Consider the following 17,869-nt stretch of genomic DNA (forward strand, 5'->3'; position numbering starts at 1 on the left):
AAAATGTTACCGATCAGCTCCCCTGATTTTTTTACACATTAATCCCTAATTTACATTTTTGGCCCCGTCCCTGCTTGGGGATTAATTGAACTAATGGTGCTTAAGATTTTCTTCTTGGCCGAGTTATAGTTTTGTTTTAAAAAATAGTGATCAACTATAGTTACAAAACAAGTTCGAAATTAAACGTTTAATATATACGTGCAGCGCAACTAATAATAACTTATAATTAAAAGACTTTTTTTTTTGGGTGCCATAATAGATTTCCTACCAAGTCAGCACATAATCGTGTTAACATGAGATGATGTTACATAGCAATCATGATTTACATGCTAATAACCCGATTATATATCAGAGGTTCCCAACATGCGGTATTGGTTAAGGGCACGAGGAGAGAGAAGCCATTTATTGCCTTCAATGTAAGTCATACTCATAAACGGCTTCACTTCTTGGTCCGTCATTCTTCTCGCGTAATCTGCTCTTTTTGCCTCTTCCGCTCCTGGTCCCATGCACTCGAACTCTCCATAGTACACAGTCCTATAAATTTACGGGTCCATTAGGTATATAGGCACATTTACAGTTTGACATTGTTAAACAGCCAACGTTTCGTAAATCTTAGGTAAATAATCACTTCCATATATTTACAGACGTAAATCTTAGGTAAATAGCTACTTTCATGTATTAGGCCACATCATTTATATGGCTATTTACCTAAGATTTACGAAACGTTGACTATATAGCAATCTCAAACGTTTTAGTAGGCTAATTACCTAGTTTTTTTTTTTTTTTTTGTAAATATTTCATATTCATGTAACGCAATTATTAATGTGAAAATTAATGTTATTATTACCTGTTGTGGTCGTTGGACATGCTGTTGGACCAGCCTTGGGGGTTGATAAGTCTGCCCATGTAGGTGTATGCGAAAACGACTCTGGGCCTCTCCTTCCAGGCCCGGCCCAAATAAGTGTTGCCAGTGCCGGACACGTTGCAGTGGACGAATGCGAATCCACTGTCATCCGACGCGTCGCTCCTAGCTTGTGCCGTTATTGCCCCCATCTCCTTCGCCACCGACACTAAAGTCGAGTTCTGTGTGTGTTCAACGTCAATGAAATTATCAAAATATAATCATATGAAAACTCATGTTTTGCCATATAGCTAACTTTTGATAAATTTAAAGTAAATAGCAACGAGATTTTATTAATAAAACCAAACATATATTAATAGTTGAAAATATTTGTTAATAGTTGTAAATAACCATTAAACTCCAAGAGCATAAATGGAATGCTAAAAACGTCCAAATAATGTCACGTCACCATAATGACTATTTACTTAAAATTTACAATAAAATTGACTATTTAGCAAATTTTCAAATTTTGCTGGCTTAGTTACTCAAGTAATTGAATTATTAAATGTCAAAATAAATAAATTAAGAGTGATAAACATTAGGAATTGAACTTAAATTATGTGAAGAAATTTAAGTAACGTCATTACTAATTTAATCGGATAGATAGAAAATGTTAAAACCATTGAAATAAATGGGCATGTTTTGAATTTTTCATGTAAATGTGGTTTTGGGCAGCAGGCATGTAAATGTGACTTGTCAGAAATTAATTAGATAAAGAAATTATATACATACCAAGTAGAGAGATTGTCCATTGCCAAAAATGAAATCAACCGTGCCTTGGATGTGACAGTCTCCAAAGAAATGCCTGCCTTTGTCATCACATAAGGTGTCTTGGTAGCCAATGAACTTGCAGTTGTGGAACGCTGCTTTGTCACCGGATATTCTCATTGCCACTGCCTGAGCTCCGTTCGTTTTCCCGTCCGGCATCGGAGATGAGTTCTGTAAATATAAACCCATCCTTCTCATTGTTCTAAGATTAATTAACTTTTGTAAAAGGGAAAAAAAAAATACCATTTTACTGAAATGAGTCTTTTTAAGTCTAATATATATTGAGATGTGCTATTAGATTGTCTCGTTATCACTTGTTATCATTTAGAGTGAATAAAATTACACATGTCTTTTTTAAGCTAAATATTATTTAAGTAGGAGCTCTTTTAAATCTTCTAATAAATAGTTTTAAAAATAAATAGTGTTTTTAAAACTGTAAATTATAAATTCTTATAAATGAAACAGCAAATTAGTAAACAAAATAAATTTGAGTTCAAACAATAAATAATGTTTATAAAAAGGGGGTAATATGCAAAAAAATATAATTAGAGGATCTAATTTATAAAATTTTTAAGATAAAATAAAAAGAAACAAAAATAAAAAGAGCAAAATATATCATTTTATCTAGGTCTTCATCTGGCTCCATTAGTGCTCGGAATAAGTATGAGAAGTAAAATATTATAGTACATTTTGTTTTAAAAGGAGAAAATCACTTGAAATTACCACACGTTTTAAAATCAATTAAACAAGTAGTCTGTCCACTATTTAAATAGTCAAAGTTTCATTTAATAAATAAAAAAAATAAAAAAATTTCCTCTTTAATTAATTGTTTAATACGGATTTAATCTATTATTTTCTTAATAAAATGACATTTCTACTAAAATCTTATTAAAAAAAAATTAAGGAATTAACTAATTGCAACAAGTTTTCATTTTATTTCATACTAATCTGAAATATACTTACCACAAACGCGATATTAACAGCGACAAAGTAGTCGGACTCCACAGCCACGGTGGCGCTGTAAACGGTGCCGTACTTGGCGGCCGTACCGTCGTAGGTGATGACTGGGACGTCTCTGGCGTCGCCGTAGAAGGCAATGAAGGCTTTGGAGCGGTCGATGGTGATCTTCTCGCGGTACTCTCCACCGCCGATATAGATCAAAACCCGGCGAGTATTCCCGGCCGGAACGCTCGCCAGAGCCTCCGTGACGGTCTTGAAATCTCCAGTCCCGTCTTTCCTCACCTTTATCACCCTCACCGATTTCTCAGCCTCCATTAGAGGCCCGTCCAGAGCGTACTTGAATTCCTTGCTCTCGTTCTCGTACTTCCTTATGTTGCGTGAAAGCCACTCGTCCAGCTTAGAGCTGTCCGCCGGAATCTGGCTCGGAGGCGGTTCCGGCCGGGCTGACGCCGCCGACACGGCTATAGCAGCCAATAGAAATAGCACCAACTTATCCATTTGCTTTTCTTGGAGGATATATATATTTTATATTATTATTTAATATATTTAATGTTTTATAGTATATAAATATATACTTCTCTTTTTTTTTTTTTTTTTCCTCATCGAGATTGTGGAGTTTTCTTGGTTTATATGGAACGAGTTAGTTTTCATGCAGTTTCGTACGTGGGGTGTTTTATTCCTATCAGCGTGGGGTGTGTTCGAATGAGGGGTGTTTTCGGGATATGAAAGATTGGTTTAGGATTAGTGGAGAGCGTGAGTTTTGGAGAGAGGAAAGTGTTAAAACATATGATTAAGTAACCGCAGCATAAAGAACAACATGTTAGTGGCTGTTTAGATTACAATAAAGATCTGGTAATTAGGTGACTAATTTATAGTTCGATGTGAAAATAAACAACATATAGACACTTCAGGAACAAAAAGCTAATGTACATGAACTTGTACAGATATGAATGCAAAAGCAATCTAAAATTTAGACGCTCAAATTCCTGGCCTATGAAGTACTAGCAAAATTAATGAGCATTGATCGAGAAGTAGAAATTGCCCAAACTACTTTATATTAGAAAAAAAATCGAAAAGAACTTACTACGAGAAAAAAAATCGAAAAGAACTTATTTTGTCCCGAGCCAGTGGGGACCCGTGCACCCGCTGGTCCCCACGTAGCTCCGCCCCTGACCAGAATATATCTCTTTTTTCATATTTTTTTTTTCTTTCTTGTTTGCCGGTTTATTTGACTTATATTTCTTACAATTTACAACTTCTTCATTTAATTTTCTTATTTGTTTACTATTTCATTTTAAAATAACGTCAAAACCATTTGAAAAAACAAAGAGACGTTTAGGTAATATTTAAAAGTTCTAGATACTAAGAGTTATCATCTACAAACGAGATACGGGTGAAATTTATCGATCTATTAAAAGTGTCTAGACCCAGTGGAGGTGGAGACTTGAGAAGACTGTTTTGGTGATTTCCCGAGTCTTGGAGTAGATTAGGGCAAGTCTTGGAGTTTGTCCGAGATGAGATAGTGGATTGTCCCGGGTCTAGGGGTTCGGATATGCAAATTACACGAAGCGTCAATGTTAGAATATATATAAGAAAACCTTTAGAGCCGGGGATAAATTAGAAGAGTGTTCAAGAGCTAAGGAAAGTGAGCCTTGGGTTTTATATTTTTACCTAAATAGACTTGGTTGTCTGTGTAAGTGAATTTCATTATGTTGTATGTATTTTTGTACAAGGGACTGGATATGATGTGTTTGGTCTTTGATTGAGAGATTTAATTTACATTAATAATAATTGTCAGCGGTATCAGCGCCATCAGCGCTGACGTGACAGCTTGTTATTGGCCTAAAAAAATGGGATCTAGTGCTTGTGTCACATCGCCGACGCACTGACAATTAATTATCAATGTTGTTTTATCTATGTAGGTCTTGAGAAATGGCAGAATTTTGCATCCGTGGAAACCTCATGGGCCACACGTGCCTCGATTAAATCAGAACACAAGCTCTAACTTTGTTCAAACTCGTTTGACGTCTAATCGATATCGGTTTTTGGACCGCGCAAAGCAAGTGTAGCGAATTCACTATGTTTAGGGTCGATGATAGAAGACGTGTTAGATTTCAAGGTGGAGGTTGTTGGAAAATGAAGCTCACCATACGACGGCCCAAATAGTTATATATGGGCTTAAACTTAGGGATTTTGACATAAATATTACTTCACTTTACTAAAATCAATAAAAACTTAAAATTTTGACAATTCTACTATTGAAATCAGCATAGATAATTATTTTTTTACAAAAATACCTCTTTGTGTTCGTTTACTTATTTTGTTACAGATCTACCATGAAATTATGAAGGGTATTACAGTCTTTAAATAACTCATTTAATAATAGAATTGTCAAATGTTAAATTTTATTTTATTTTGTTAAGGTGACATGAGTTTAGTAATATTTGTATATAACACGTGTTGGACTCAAGAGTGGAGGTTGTTGGAGAATGAAGCTCACAATACAAAGGCCCAAATAGTTGTATATGGGCTTAAACTTAAGGAAGTGATTTTTTTTCTTCTAACAATTACATGTGATAGGGTTTTTTTGTATCACGAAATACTGGTTTCTTAGTTTAATTATAAATAATTGTATCGCGAATAAAATTACAATTCTTTCCATGTCATCATATAAATATATATATATATATATATCAACACGATGTAGCGTGACATATCGCAATTAGATCATGACTCATGTATGTACGTATAAATGTATGTTATGAATCCGATTAATTAATTTATGTATTAGAGGTGCCCAACATTCGGTACTGGTTGAGGGCGCGAGGGGAGAGAAGCCATTTGTTGCCTTGAATGTAAGTCATGCTCATGAATGGCCTCACTTGCACATCCGTCATTCTGCTCGCATAATCCGCTCTTTTCGCTGCCTCCGCTCCCGGTCCCATGCAATGGTACTCTCCATAGTACACACTCCTATATATTCATATAACCGTGGACCGAGTCAGAAATTTCTTTTATAATGTTCTAAATTTCATATAAACATTCATATCCCGGCTATGAGATAATTTTTTTTTTATTTACAAAAATGTTTATCAATAAACACAGTTGTTTATTGACATGTTTGTGAATAAGCACAATTATTTATTGACAAACTTGTCAATAATTAGTCGTAGTTTTGGAATTATCCCATAAAACCCACGTTGCATTGTGCGAGTTCATGCTATTACCTTTTGTGGTCGTTGTACATGTTGTCGGACCAGCCTCTGGGATTGATAAGCCTACCCATGTAGGTGTATGCGAAAACGACTCTGGGCCTCTCTTTCCAGGCCCGGCCCAGATAAGTGTCGCCTGTGCCGGACACGTTGCAGTGAACAAATGCGAACCCGCTGTCCTCCGACGCGTCACCTCTCGCCTGCGCCGTTATTGCCCCCATCCCCTTCGCCACCGACACTAAAGTCGTGTTCTGCATATACAAAATATCAAGAAATTACTATTAGTAACATACTTGAAATGAGTTTAAAGAGGGATAAACATTAGGAATTGAATTTAAAATGAGTTTAGCATAACTCTTGGAAAAAAATTATCAGAAAAATTTAACAAAAGGTAGTATCTAATTTATCAAATAGGTAGGAAATTATAAAATCATTAAATAAAGGTGGGTAGGTTTTGAATACTTCGTGTATAAAATAACTGAATGAGTGGAGAATTATAAAATTAAGGGTGATGTAGCTAAAATGTGAAGTAAGTTGGTTTAAAAAAAATTAATCTTGGCTGTCAAAATTTTTTTGAAAACGTAAATTTGGCTATTTTGCTGAAAAGTTGAAACCTCGACTATTTTGCTAATCAATAAGTTTCAAATAGTTATTAATTTGTATAATTTTTCCTAAAATTAATGGGAATGGAAAGTTTCGGTCCGAATATTTCGTTCAATTTAATTACGATGTATGTTCGCGAATAAAAAAATATTAAAAAATAAAACTAAAATATATCATAATATTCAGAAGAAAAAAATATCGAAACAATACGGGAAAGATACTGATTTTGTGAATAGTATACCGTAACAGAATTTGGCAAGAACGAGCAAATTTGGATTCTATTCTGTTTTCGCCACCCAAGTTAGCGTAGATGTTAATCTAAGTTAGATAAAGAAATTATATATACATACCAAGTAGAGAGATTGTCCATTGCCAAAAATGAAATCAACCGTGCCTTGGATGTAACAGTCTCCAAAGAAATGCCTGCCTTTGTCATCGCACAAGGTGTCTTGGTAGCCAATGAACTTGCAGTTGTGAAACGCGGCTTTGTCACCGGATATCCTCATCGCCACCGCCTGAGCTCCGTTCATTTTCCCGTCCGGCATCGGAGACGAGTTCTGTAAATATAAAACCATATCCATCTCATCATTGCTGCTGGATTAAAACTTATAGAAGAAGAAAAATGATACTATTTTACTGAAATGATCAATCTGATCCGATCCTGCTTCAGGCTTATCTGATGGTACGTCAGAATCAGCTTATTGATTAACATAATATTAATATTAGGTAAGTAGCTCAATAGTCTAATTAGACCAATTTTATCATTTTAATTTATTTTTAAATAAATAGAAATGATTAATTAAATAAAAATGATGATATGTCTTATTTTGATTGGAGGGACACCAAGACTTTAGACACCAAAAAAGATAGAGGATCCGAGTTCAGATTGAAATTGTGAGTTCATTTATGTACTTATCCCACTAATCAGGAGAAGAAGAAAAAATGAGGAGGAAATAATAGAAGTCCGTCGTCTGTTTTTCAATATAAAGAACATATAAGATAATGACAAAGATAATACCCGAAAATTAAATAGCTTCTTAAAAATTAAAAATTAAAACTAATACTTAACAGCTCGCTTTACTAAAATAACAATTAACAATAATCTATCCAAAAAAGGAAAACTGGCCCAATTACAAGAATTCCTTAATATTAAAAGTTTAAAAATTAACATCTCAGCTCATTTTGACGAGTGCTTTCAATTATAATTATAACTCAATGATTCAAATATTAAAAATATAGCTTAATTTTTTTTATTTTTTTTATAATAGATGCAGGTATTTTGTTTTTATTTATACTGTTTATTTAATTATTGGATAATTAAACCAAAATTTTAAAAGGTTCAACTATAGCAAATTCAATATATTTTTCCAGCTTCTCCAAACAATGCTACACATCCAACCATGCATGCAACCACATTTCAATAATATTAACAATATAACTAAGACGTATATTTAACGAAGTAAGTATATACGTACCACAAACGCGATATTTACAGCGACAAAGTAGTCAGACTCCACAGCCACGGTGGCGCTGTAAACGGTGCCGTATTTGGCGGCGTTACCGTTGTAGGTGATGACTGGGACGTCTCTGGCGTCGCCGTAAAAGGCAATGAAGGCTTTAGAGCGGTCGATGGTGATCTTCTCGCGGTACTCTCCGCCGCCGATGAAGATCAAAACCCGGCGAGTGTTCCCGGCCGGAACGCTCGCCAGAGCCGCCGTGACGGTCTTGAAATCTCCAGTCCCGTCTTTCCTCACCTTTATCACCCTCACCGATTTCTCCGCCGCCGCCAGAGGCCCGTCCAGAGCGTACTTGAAGTGCCTGCTCTCGTTCTCGTAATTCCTTATGTTGCGTGAAAGCCACGCGCTCAGCTTCGAGCTATCCGCCGGAATCACGCTCGGCCGGGCCTCCACCGCCGCCACCGCCACCGCCAGCAGCAACAACAACACCGCACTATCCATTTTCTTGGGAGGATTAATTATATAATTTTTTATAATTTATTTTATTTATTTATTTTCCTCATCGTGTTTGTGGATTTTTTCATTGGTTATATATAGTGAGGGTTTTCATGCAGTTTAACTCTTACGTGGTTTTTCGTGTGTTACGCGTGCTAATTACAGGAAGTGCCAATCAGCGTTGGCGTGATCGATTGAGGGGTGTTTTCGGAATACGACGGGTTTGTTTAGGATTAGTGGAAGACGTGAGTTTTGGAGAGAGAGGGAAGTTGTGATTGAGTAACTGGAGTTCGAGAACATATCAATATTACCACATTGGGTTGTGTCAGTGTTTGTTGAGATAACTATATAAAGATCCGGTAATTAGGGGACTAATTAAAAGTTCGACGACAGAGATTAAAAAAAAAAAAATACACGTTTTGGAACAAAAAGATGTGTGTATGTCAGTATGTGTATATCAAAGCATCAAATTAAGAAAAACCAATTTGAAATTTAGATGCTCAAATTAAGTTTTAACGAAATAGATAGGTAGAGTTTATATAAATAACTTAAATATGATCATTTTAAGAATATTTCGTTATTTCAAACTTTTTATGAATACATTTTTTTTAAAAAAAATTAAGATGATTTTGACCTTATTCTAAATAAAAGTATGAACATGACAAAATTAAATGAAACTGTAAAACCGTATAAAAATAAATTAAGTGAAATAAAATTGTACTCAACAAGAATATAGACAATGTAACTTGTGGAAATGGATGAGCGTTGTCCTTGCAAGTGTGTTAATAAAGATGGCTTATATTTGGGTTATGGACACCACTATGACTAAATTATAGTCACTTTTCCTTTTCCTATCAAAATCTCAAAAAGACTAACATATGAGTGTTAAAGGAGAGATAAAGACAGTCAAAGAAGAGATAAATTATTTTTACTTATTCTAACTAACCTCTTCTTATTTACTTATTTACTTAGCATTTAGTTTTCCAACCTACTTCATTAAGTACCCCTAATTATTATATCTTCTTCCTTCTTTCTTCCTCACTTTCCTCCTTATCTCATGTCGATCGGCCGCGACCCAAGTTAGTGTTTTTTCGTCTTAAATCTGCATGGGTGTGATGTTCTTGATGTTTCGGATACACGTAAATTTTGTTTCTTGTTTTTTTTCTTCATACTTTTGAGTTTCGAATAAGAACAAAAATTTGAGAACTTGTAATTTTGTGGATTGCGTTTTTTCTTTATTTTTAGTAGTACATAAGTTTTATCTGACAAATACATTTAGAAAATCATGTTTTTAAGCTTCAAATCTAGAAAACAAAATTTAAATTTTTAAAAAAATGGGTTCTATTTGAAGATTTAGTTGGTCACTATTTCGATTTTTTTTTTGAATTAGTGACGAAGCTGTAAATCTTCAAGCAAACTCTGAGTTTGTGCTTTGAAAATTTAGTGACAAGTTTGAAACTAATCCGATTTATTTTTTATTTAGTGACAAATTTGTCACTATATCGATTTTTTTTAACAAAAAATTGGCTACGTAAGCCACCTAAACTATAGAAATTTTAAATTAACCAAGTTTTGGTAAATACTTTGTAAATAGCCAACTTGCATACGTGGCAGTCTATTAACTACATTTTTTACATGTTTGGCTGAGTTAAATAAGTCTTTTATTAATCTGTTAATAAGTTAACTTGACTATTTACAAGAAATTAACCAAAGGTGGGTTATATCTCAATTCACTCTAACCGTGTGACTATATAACTTAATAACCCATTTTTTTAATAGTTACAAACTTGACATTAAATCTTCAAAGTTTAATTACAAACTAATCACTAAAGGAGGTTCCGTAAGGCTTGGGTGTGTAAGACATGGTCTACTAGGTCTTGGGAACTATTTTTAATGCCATCCAAAACCCACTAAAATAGGTCATTATGAAATTATTTAACAATTAACTATTTATTTGTCAAATCTCTTTTATTAAGCTAAAATGTGTTTTAGTTAGACTCAAAATATGAGATTGTTACTAATCAAATATTACTATAGAGTATCCCAATATATTTTGTTAGAGTCAACTCGGGGACAACCTAATGACAAAAGCTTTTTCTTACGCTTAAACGATTTATCAATTTTGGTGTCTGGAAATGTACTCTTTTGTTATTATAATTATATCTACTAGAAATAGGAGTATTCATTGATATACTCACATTACGAGTGATGATCCTCCACGTTCCAATCGTTAAAAAATAGAACATAACAATGCTATATACCATTTAAGTGACATATTAGCCCTGAGTATCATTGATGTCCCAACCAAAATTTTATTTTGCTAATCATATTATGAAGTGCGTGCAATCAATTGATTATGGAATATATCCTTAGGTGATTGTAATTTAATTCTACTCCTTTTTTAGAGATAGATTTCGTGATCGTAAATCTCATTCGTAGTGATCATATTTCAAATTATAAAAACAAGGGATTAAACCAAGGGTTGAAATCTCGCACGAGATGGGAGTATCTCGCGCGACTTCTCGCTTCTTGCATAGGGGCGAGAGCAAGTTGAGAATAACTTGCAAATTGGTCTGTTTCTCGCGCTAACTCGCAATATTTCTCGCGTAAAAGATCTCGCTACGAGACAACGAGTTTTGGTATAAAAATCTCACAATTTTCTCCATTACCCTAGTTCTTGGATTAAACCCAAATTACTATCAGTGAATGAATCAAAGAATTCAAGACTATGATCTAGAAGTTTAGGAGCACCTTGGGATTAAGATTGATTCTTATATAACCATCATTCAAGAATGTGTATCACTAAAATTCTTTAAACGACATATCATAAAGAAATTTGTCCAGACCATGTCTACAAGGAATGGTCTCATTTAGTGAGCATACTCCTCGTGTTTCACATATGTGATTCTGAATCAAATTATGTAGACGTATATCAATCAATGACCATGTTTAAATGCTCCACATAGACCTAGATGTTTCATTCTAAAATATAAACATGTTGTTTAGTTTCTACAGAAGGTTATGGCTTTGATAAATATTTATAAAATAAATGAATTAAGGCTTCTAACCAATTGAAAATAATGGCGTTTCATTTTATTAATGAAGCAAATGCAATAAAAAATTACAATGATCTTCTAGTGGACAATATATCCTAAGAATATCGAGAACCACTATTTTTCATATATATATATATATATATATATATATATATATATATATATATATTGCTATTAGTGACAGTGATTCTAATTTATTAAAGCTCGTTTAGTGATTGAAACGTTCTTGATTGAGAAATCAGATTTCAAATTTGCCTTTATAATGTTAATCTTGAGATAATATTTAGCACATAGTACTATTTATTTGAATCATTTAGATCACATAGATGTTTGTACTCTTATACTTCTAATATAGAAGTTAGAAGAAATAGCCATGTCGAAGGAATCGCTCAACAATTGACAACTGTTAATGATACCTAATTCTTTTTTATTTTTATTTTCGTATTTAAATATTTAGTATACAGTAATACTCTTACTTCATTTATGCCTCGTTCTCTCTCGTCCATACTTCTAAAAATAAAAATTGATGATTGGACCACAATTATTGACAAACTTGATGTATGTTAGAGTTTAGGGAGTGTTTGGATCAAGAAGAGAAGAAGAAGAACTCATTCATTGATACCGCTCAGATTTGAAATGTACAGAGCATTTATACATCTAGCTAAGCTGTAAACGACACAGACAAAAGGATATTAAAAAACGACTAGTCGTACACCTAAGGTACTCCAGATCTGAGCAGAAGTTTCACATGAGACCATTCGCGAGAGAAGACTGTCATTCATGGAGGCCATGAGCCAGGAGAAGATGAGTTGGTCTTGACGATCCCAGGCGACGAAGGCCGGATTGACCACTCCATTTTCGCGGTTGCGCTCATTTGTGAATTCAGGTGGAGGAATGACTTCAGGAGAAAGAAATCTCTGAAGGTTGTGACCGCGGAGATGAGCTAGAACCTGCTTACGCCACACGATGAAGTTGTTTCCGTCGAGTTTGGAGGCGATTGGATGAGAGAAGGTGATGAATTGCACAGCGTTGCCGATTTCCTTTGTTGTCGAAAAAGAAAAAAAATGAGGTACAGAGGTCGGAGAAGAAGAAGATCACCGGTGGAGGTAAATAGGGAGATCGGAGAAGAAGAAGATCACCGATCTGAGAGAGTAGGGTTTCACTGGATCATGAAGATCGCTGCTCTGATACCATGTTAGAGTTTAGGGAGTGTTTGGATCAAGAAGAGAAGAAGAAGAAGAACTCATTCATTGATACCGCTCAGATTTGAAATGTACAGAGCATTTATACATCTAGCTAAGCTGTAAACGACACAGACAAAAGGATATTAAAAAACGACTAGTCGTACACCTAAGGTACTCTAACAATGTACAAGGGAAACTCTTGATAACATGATTATCTATAAATATTAGTTTATATTATATAACCTATGGGGATTATATATAATAAAAAAAACTATGGGGATACAACTATAGTTATTAATTAATAACATGCACCCGCTAAATGTATACTATACAATATAAACAAGCCATATATTAACAATCTATTTGAAAAACTATACTTTAATAAGTTTGAACGTTAGTTATTTTTAGTTTTAATGACTACTTTGTTAGAAGACTCTTTTGTTAATTATGACAAAAATAAGAAAAATCCTCTTGATGAACAACAAGGAGAAAAAAATCCCACTGACTAGGCCGCTTAAAACGTTGAATTTATAATCTAGTCAACGTTTTTTATATATCTAAAATTTAGTCACATTTGATGATGTGGCCTAATTAATCATATAATAAGATACATGCTTGTTCTTAGCATTTTCATACGTTAATTTTGATAAACGGCGGTATGTCTAATTTACTAAAATAAACGAAATATTAGTTACTTCTTTAAAATCAAGTTTGTATTTGACTAGATAGCTAGAATGTCCAAAAAAATCATGATAATTTGCTTAACTCTACGACTTTGGCTCTAAAATTGAATTCAACTCACACTTTCTCAATTGAGGTACTAAAATTTGAAGAGTTCTATCACCGATCATTTCAAACGTGGGAATTTTATTATAGCCAAAGTTTAGAAAACATTAAACAAATAAAAACACCTATAGTTAGTTAATTATAATTTCTTTTTGAAATAAAAACACTCAATTTATTATTCAAAACCACTAATTATTAGTATCTCAGTTATCTCTCTCTCTCTCTCTCTCTCTCTCTCTCTCTCTTCTTTTTCGTCACATTTTTAGAGAGACGTCAAAAATATTAAAAGTGCAGTTAATAGTCGGCAATAACTGTTAATAAGATTATGTTTTATTGAATAGTCAGTAATAACTGTTAATAGGATTTTGGTTCTAGAAATCTATTAAAAGTTATTACCGACTATTAAGTGTGACGATGTTGTTTTTGACCTCCAGCGTGGCTAAAAATGTGAGGAAGAGAGAGAGAGATAGAGAGAGAGAGAGAGAGAGAGATTGTATTGTTTTCATTTAATTTATTTTTTACAATGAATGAGGGAAAAAAAATAAGGATAATTTTGTCTTATTGCATCAGGGATTGACCAATTACAAAATATTACTAAAATATTGGCTATTCCACAATTTTAAGTTTCAAAAAAGCTAGTTAGCTAGAGCGCCCAAATTTGAACTAAATTGATTTCTATGTGAATTAGTGCTTCATCTGACAACTAGGGACTGAGCCAGAGAAGAAGCTCACCAAAAAGGGCTAATTTGAAAAAAAAATGTTTCAAATGGGCTCATTTATAAATTTTTAGTATAAAAAAGTGTAAATTTTTTTTAAAATAGGCCAAAAGTACAATAAAAAAAAAAATTGTAGTTTACTGTAGCTCCATCCATACCGACAACACCAACCGATTACAAGACAATCAGGCATATGGCTTTTGGTGAAAATTATCGAAGTACCGCATTTCAAAACATAACTTCGATACATCTTATTTCACATTTTTATTCCGGAAATATTTTATTTTTACAGTTTTTCTTGTTCTTTATAAGTTTATTTGAGTTATTTTACTTAACATACTCTAAATAATTTAAAAAAAAAAAAAAAAAATCCTCTGAGTTGTTAACTAAAAGAATGAAATATGTATGAAATAAAATGTAGAGTAGTTATAGAACTATCATCTTCAAACAAAATATTAGTAAGACAACGATCCTAACTAGCAGCATCCCACATATCTCTCTCTCTAAAAAAAAAAAATTTGATTTTCTTTCTTCAGATTTAGATCTAGATCTACTATTTTTCTCCCCTGGAATCGATTCCGGGGGAGGAGGTGCGAATTGTTACCGGAGGTCGAAAGACGACAACGAAGCTTGACCGTGTTGCTGCAGGTTTGTCGACGATGGTTTCGTGTCATGGCTCATCAGCTATGGCAGTTGTGCGGTGTGGGTCTTCAGTGATGGTGCCGACGATGCTGCTGCGTGACTCCTGACGGCGTCGGTGCGGCGACAGTCCTCGGCGGCGGAGCTGTGGCGTAGCTTCCCGGAGCCGGCGACGGGGACTCTGCGGTGTGGTTTCGATGATGTTGTGGCGAGGCTTCTCGGCAACGGGGACGATGTGGCTAAGCTTTTCGAGGTTGTCTATCAAACTTAGGTGACATATTTAATTTTTATTTCGAGTTTTTTTGTTTTAAAAGGATTTGTGACTCTTTTATTTTTTTGTTGCGTTTTGTTTGGCTTGGTTTATTTTGGAGACGGATTAGCCGTCGTCCACTATCCCGTTGTGGATTTCCTGTTAGGTTTTGTTCTATACAGGTTGAAGATGCATCTTCTTCGTGGTCATCGGACCGTGGTTGAATGGATCTTTCCATCAACCAATTTTGGTTTTGTTGAAAGAGCCCTATGTGTGCTCGATTATTGTGCTTGTCGTTCTTCCTCTTGTCGAAAACATGCACAAAACGTGCGATTACCGGAACTTAGTATTAGTTTCACTTCAACTTAGTTTTGAGATGTCCAATGTATTAAGGTGTTTTTCTCCTGTATTAATGGGATTTTACCCAATTTTAATAGAAAATCCGTGACATTAAAATATATATATATATATATATACATATATATATATATACATATATATATATATATATATATATATATATATATATTAGTGAAATTTTGTATATGGCTTAAATAGATTCATATTTGAAATTGGGCAGTAGCAAAATAGTCAAAATAAAACTATGAAATTTGTTTTTAGCATACGTTTCACAACTTTTATGGAAATGGCTAACAAGTTTATGTGACAATAATTAAGGTATGATTTGCCCTTATTTATTAACAAATTCGTCATTTTCTCTCTCTTACTTTTTTCCTACATTTTTTTTACATAAAAACTTCAAAAAACCATATCTATCTCATACAAACTCGAAATTGAGTTATTCCAAATCCTACGGATTCGTGACGCCGAGATCTTCAAAAATATATCTATTGTGTTTGATGAAAAATCATGTTTAATACCATAGATGTAGAAAAATCGCGTTACTAACTTAAATATGGAAATAACTGAAATTTTTTGAAATTCTCAAAAAAATATATGGAAATGTAAATATTATGCATTGAACATAATTTTTCATCAAACACAATGGGTCTATTTTTGAAGATCTCGACGCCACGAATTTGTAGGATCTGAAATCACTCAATTTCGAGTTCGTACGAGAAAAATACGAATTTTTGATGAAAAAAAAATATTTGAAAAAAATAGGAAAGAGAAAGTGACGAATTTGTTAATAAATAAAGACAAATCAGACTTTAATTATTGTCACGTAAGCCATTTGGCTATATCCCTAAAAATTGTCAAGCATAAGTTAAATCCAAAATCACAACCTAATTAGTTACAAATCTTTTTGAAATTTTAGTTATTTAGAAAATAGTCAAAACATGTTACGAAGTCAAATATGAATAATTAGACCAAATTTTATTCCTACAATTATTTAGGCGACATTGACATTATTTGTTCTATTTACCAACTATAGGCTATTGCATTGAGCGTCCCTTGAAAGTTGAAACACTCGTGTGTGCGAGTAAGATGGACAGGCATTGACAAAAGCTGGAAGGAAAAGGGAGAGAAATGACAGAATGAAGCAAAAAGAGAGCATCATCATCATCCATCCATCACATAGATGAAACACAAACAGTAAAAGTAAATAGTTATATAATTTTTTTTTTTTTTATGAAATAGAAGTACATAAACCTTTTTTCGCTGGTGGATCATTTTACATCATCATCATCAAATCAGGCAAAAGATGTGCGTATAACTTATCCCTCACCGTCCGATACAAATACAAACACTCTCTCAGTCTGAAACGCTAATCAGATCATCTTCCTAAAATTACTCTCTCACTACGCCATTATTAAAATTTTAGACAATATGTTTACATATATAGATAATGTACACAGAGTCGAGTCGAACGAGGAGTAACAAATTTCATACACGGAAAAAAAAAACACATATCTCTACGATTCGGTCTCAACAGGCGTAGAAATCGACGAGCTCGTCCAGCGATTCCGGTTGCGGATCGGCGTTCTCGAGCATCCAGAGCAGGTGATCGAACAGGACGACCTCGCACGAGACGTTGATCGTGTCGTGGTCGTCGTCGGCGGAGGAGGACGACCTCTCGGCGAGCTCTCGGAAGAGCGGGTGGTCGGCGACGTCGGCGGCGACGAGGTATCGCCGCCGCGACTTTCCGACGAAGACGGCGCGGAGGTCTCTGGAGATCTCCGGAGTCTCGTCGTCCGACGCGGCGGAGGCCACGGAGTTCCCGCTCCGCCGATGGCTGGTGGCTCCGCTCTGCTGCTTCCCGAACGAGTTCCACTTCTTGAGCACCGACTTGATCTTCGTCAGCTTTCCTTGTTTGGCCATTCCGACGCAGAAAGTGAAGGAAAAGTGAGAGAAAGAGAGAATCGGCGAGTGTGTGTGTTGTGAGTGACGAGAGCGAGAGAAATGGGGATTGGAGAGGTTTTTGGTGCCCTTGTTTTGATTGTTGGTGTGTTGGGGGATTGGGAAGGGAGAGGGAAGGTTCGTATTTAAAGGGGGTGGAGAAAGGGTATAATGGTAACTTGACCTCAAGTCTTTGCAATGTCGAAAAGTTTTTTTTGCTGTGCTGAATGTGGGTCCGTAAGAGTAAGACTGACTGACTATATGTGTTGGAGGAGAGAAACTGTAAAGTTGTTCCGCTTTTTGGCGTTAGAAATACTTTGGATAATTTTTTATTTTTTAAGTCAATGGACACTAATATTTAATGAGGATTTTGATTAGGGGTGAAACTGGATCGGTTCGGTTCGGTTTTTGACATTTTTAGTATCCGAATCCGAATTTTCGGTTTTTAAAAACTCGGTCCAGTATCCGGTCCAATTTAGTCTAAAACCGAAATTCGGTTATCCGAATATTCGGTTATCCGGTTTCTTAAATCCAGTATCCA

General features: G+C 34.5%; 3 protein-coding genes across 3 annotated transcripts; all 3 read right to left on the minus strand.

Annotated features, from left to right (window-relative positions):
• Positions 1-316: 316 nt before the first annotated feature.
• On the minus strand, positions 317-3,127 carry LOC149400168 (putative pectinesterase 63). Its single transcript, XM_089610392.1, has 4 exons — positions 2,633-3,127; positions 1,634-1,840; positions 848-1,083; positions 317-534 (listed from the first exon to the last, which is right to left on the minus strand). Exons 1-4 carry the CDS (start codon positions 3,125-3,127, stop codon positions 342-344), a joined length of 1,131 nt encoding a protein of 376 aa, XP_089466518.1. The 3' UTR covers positions 317-341.
• A 2,282-nt stretch (positions 3,128-5,409) lies between these two features.
• On the minus strand, positions 5,410-8,402 carry LOC149400169 (putative pectinesterase 63). Its single transcript, XM_089610393.1, has 4 exons — positions 7,920-8,402; positions 6,795-7,001; positions 5,857-6,092; positions 5,410-5,602 (listed from the first exon to the last, which is right to left on the minus strand). Exons 1-4 carry the CDS (start codon positions 8,400-8,402, stop codon positions 5,410-5,412), a joined length of 1,119 nt encoding a protein of 372 aa, XP_089466519.1.
• An 8,183-nt stretch (positions 8,403-16,585) lies between these two features.
• On the minus strand, positions 16,586-17,440 carry LOC149400170 (auxin-responsive protein SAUR78-like). Its single transcript, XM_089612782.1, has one exon. The coding sequence runs from the start codon at positions 17,308-17,310 to the stop codon at positions 16,918-16,920; it is 393 nt and encodes a 130-aa protein (XP_089468908.1). The 5' UTR covers positions 17,311-17,440; the 3' UTR covers positions 16,586-16,917.
• Positions 17,441-17,869: the final 429 nt, after the last annotated feature.

The sequence above is a fragment of the Urtica dioica genome, chromosome 4 (assembly GCF_054948205.1).
Source record: "Urtica dioica subsp. dioica isolate 48M chromosome 4, U.dioica_male_clone48M_v1_H2, whole genome shotgun sequence".
Classification (NCBI taxonomy): Eukaryota; Viridiplantae; Streptophyta; class Magnoliopsida; order Rosales; family Urticaceae; genus Urtica; species Urtica dioica.